Source organism: Poecilia formosa, unplaced genomic scaffold (assembly GCF_000485575.1).
Source record: "Poecilia formosa unplaced genomic scaffold, Poecilia_formosa-5.1.2 Scaffold540, whole genome shotgun sequence".
NCBI classification, from domain to species: domain Eukaryota; kingdom Metazoa; phylum Chordata; class Actinopteri; order Cyprinodontiformes; family Poeciliidae; genus Poecilia; species Poecilia formosa.
Genome location: NW_006800479.1, coordinates 186,411 through 189,359, shown reverse-complemented (window position 1 = coordinate 189,359; position 2,949 = coordinate 186,411). Strand labels below are relative to the sequence as shown.

At 37.9% G+C, this 2,949-nt stretch overlaps 1 protein-coding gene across 2 annotated transcripts in view; it reads right to left on the bottom strand.

Annotated features, from left to right (window-relative positions):
• Positions 1-985: 985 nt before the first annotated feature.
• The window catches only part of vezt (vezatin, adherens junctions transmembrane protein), a 15,202-nt gene continuing 13,238 nt past the window's right edge, over positions 986-2,949 (bottom strand). For both annotated transcript variants that reach the window (XM_007540440.2, XM_007540441.2), the window contains exon 12: positions 986-2,716. In XM_007540440.2, coding sequence (XP_007540502.1) covers positions 2,217-2,716 — 500 coding nt within the window. In that variant the 3' untranslated portion in view covers positions 986-2,216. The remainder of the gene's footprint in view (positions 2,717-2,949) is intronic.

The following is a 2,949-nucleotide window of genomic DNA, read 5'->3' as shown; positions in this document are numbered from 1 at the left end:
GATAACGCATGCATTAAACATGTTTATTATTATTAATAATAATAATAATAACAACAACAATAATAATAATAATAATAATAATAATAAATAACCAATTTGTGCTATGCAAGAAAAAAGGCGACAGTAGAGTATACAATATATCTAAAATATTTTCACCAAATTAAACAAATATGGGATAAAATGTATTAACTGCAAATGATGCTATAAAAAATTAATATAATAAAACTAAACAGTATTAGGTAGCATAAATAGCTTACATTATACAATACTATATAAAAAGTTTATTTTTCATAAATTAACTGAAGATATTACAATTCTCATTGCATGTTTGTACATTTTTTATTACATATATATTTTAGTACCTGTCTACTGTAATATATGCATGTATGAAATATTTCTATTACTGCTAAAAGTTGTTTTTACCACTGAGACCAGCAGGTATAGAAAACCCCACTAGATGGCAAAGCTGTTCCAGTGACCAAAATTATAAAACATTAAAATCAATTAAGACTCAACGGATTGTAATTTTCAACATTTTATAAATAATGTAAATATTAAATAGATAGCTAATGCTTCTAGAAGTGTTTATGGATACTGGTTAGTCAGATATTTATTTATTGTAAGCTGATAAAAAGATGGATCTTTCTTTTCTCAAATATCTTGTTAAACTGAATGTTTCACTTACAAGATAAATATAAGTAAAAAAATTATTTTACTTAAGAAATAAGCTAAATATAATAAACTAGTAATGTTTATATGTCAAAAAGGTAAATAACTATGTAAATGAAGATGTGAAATATAGTTTTCTCTCCTGTTAATCTGAGAAATGACTTCTAAAAACCCTGAAATGTAACAAATAAGTGAAGCTCATTAAAAAACTAATTCAGTTTTGGTGTGAACTAGTCGGGGTGCAAAATCCAGAAAACCAGATCAAATAACCCACAGAACCAGTTTGTAAAGCCCCACAGTGACAGACGACGACACGTTTCATTCAACACTTCCAGAGTGGCGTTTTATTTCAGAGTGAAAAAATGCAGGAAGGGTCGGGAAAAGGCAAACATGGTGACAAGGTGGAGACGAGGACTGACGCCGTCACCATCTGGTGCTTTCTCTTAAAGCGACACGCCGGTCTCAGAAAAAAAAAAAGAAGAAGTTTTTAACTTCAAATCTGCATCGCGGTAAATTACATTCACGTCAACCACTTCAAACCCAAACGTTTCCCCCTGTAAACACACACACTGATGAAATGGGAGTTTCTCTTTACGTCACTGTGACTGTACGTTCTGCTTTGACCCCACCAGAGCAAATGGCATGTAGGAAACAGGGAGGGTGCGGGGGGGGCAGGACCAAAATAGAGCGCTGATTGTAAAAAAAAAATAGCACAAGACTTCTTCTTCTTCTTCTTCTTCTTCCCTCGTGTCTTTAGAAGTCAGCTGAGTTCATGATTGTTTCTGGATTTCACTGCAGAACGGTTTGTGTTTACACACCAACAAATTGGACCAGTTTTACTGAAAAGCTGCAGAGTCTCCAGTTCTTTTTCTCATGAGCTGCACATGTGTTAAAGGGAAATTAGCCTTTATTTTCCTAATCATTTGCTATGTTTTCCTTTAATATTTGCTCCTTGGGATCAACAATAACATTGATATCAGATGATATTGGTCATTTTTTAATGTACTGTATCAGTTTGATATGAAAAACAGATATTGCCATCTATCTGTGTTTCTTTTTTTTAAAAACATGTCAAAACAGTAGAGAAATAAATATATATATTTCATAAACATTAGGTGCTATACGCTCAACAAGTGGTCAAGTTTTTCCTAAATATAAGCAACTTTTATATGATATGAGGTCAGATTTAGTCTTATAAAAGCATAAAATTGGTCTTTAAGAATAGGAAGAGTTGCAATTATACATAATTTTGGCCAAATTCATCCAGCAAACATTTGCTTAGTGAATAAACACAGAGTTCAGCAGTGAAGTAATCAGCTACATAAAAACTGACTGCAGATATGAAATGATGTGGTGGCAGCTGAGGATGTTTTGCTACTTGAGCCTCGCTGCGATGCGGGGAGGTTTTCTTGTTTTGTGTTTCTTGTTCCTGAGTTTCCACAGCTGTCAGAGTCGCAGGTGACAGAATGACGGACGGACGGGTGGAACATCAGGACGCAATGAGACGAAGACCGGACTGAGACATAAATACAGCTTCTGCTTAATGTCTAATCCTTCTCTGAGGTTCTGAAGTTTTCTCCTCCTTCCTCCTCCTCCTCATCATCTCCAAACGTCTGCTCCTCCCTGTTGGCGAGCGACTGTGAGCGCGCCGCCACCTGAGCGGCGAGGGCGGAGCTGAAGCTGAGCGTCTCCGAGCCGTGGATCTCCGTCAGTCTGTCCAGCACCGACACAGCGGGGATTTTAGGCTTCAGGAAGCAGTCCAGACCGTTCTGACGCTCCTCTTCCTCCTCCGTGATGCCGTCGTACTGGTGCAGCTCTGAAGCTCCGCCTCCAACAGAAGGTCCGCCCGGCTCGCTTTCCTCCGAGCCGCAGCTGAACTCTGTAACTGGGTCAGGCCTCACCCTGTCGTCCTTTCCTTCCCCTGGCTCCCCGTTGTTTCCTGCCGGCCGCTCTGATAGGTAGTTTCCTTCCTCAGAACCGATTCCTGCAGCGCCCACTGGACCCGGAGCATCAGGACTCTGGGTCAGAACCAAAGGCAATGCAGCAGCTGCAAGAGAGGCAGAAAGGAAACACTTAAGATTTTACTACAACTAGAGTTTCAAAATTAATCAGATTAATTGTGATTAATCAATTATTGATCATTAATAGACTCAAAAAAAAGGCCATTTGCTGGAAGAAAATCATATTCAGAACTGCAATTTAGCAAAAACTGTACAAACCCCCCCCCCCCCCTTTTACCTTTACTTTAAAAAAAACCTATTAATTTAAGAGGGGAAAGTT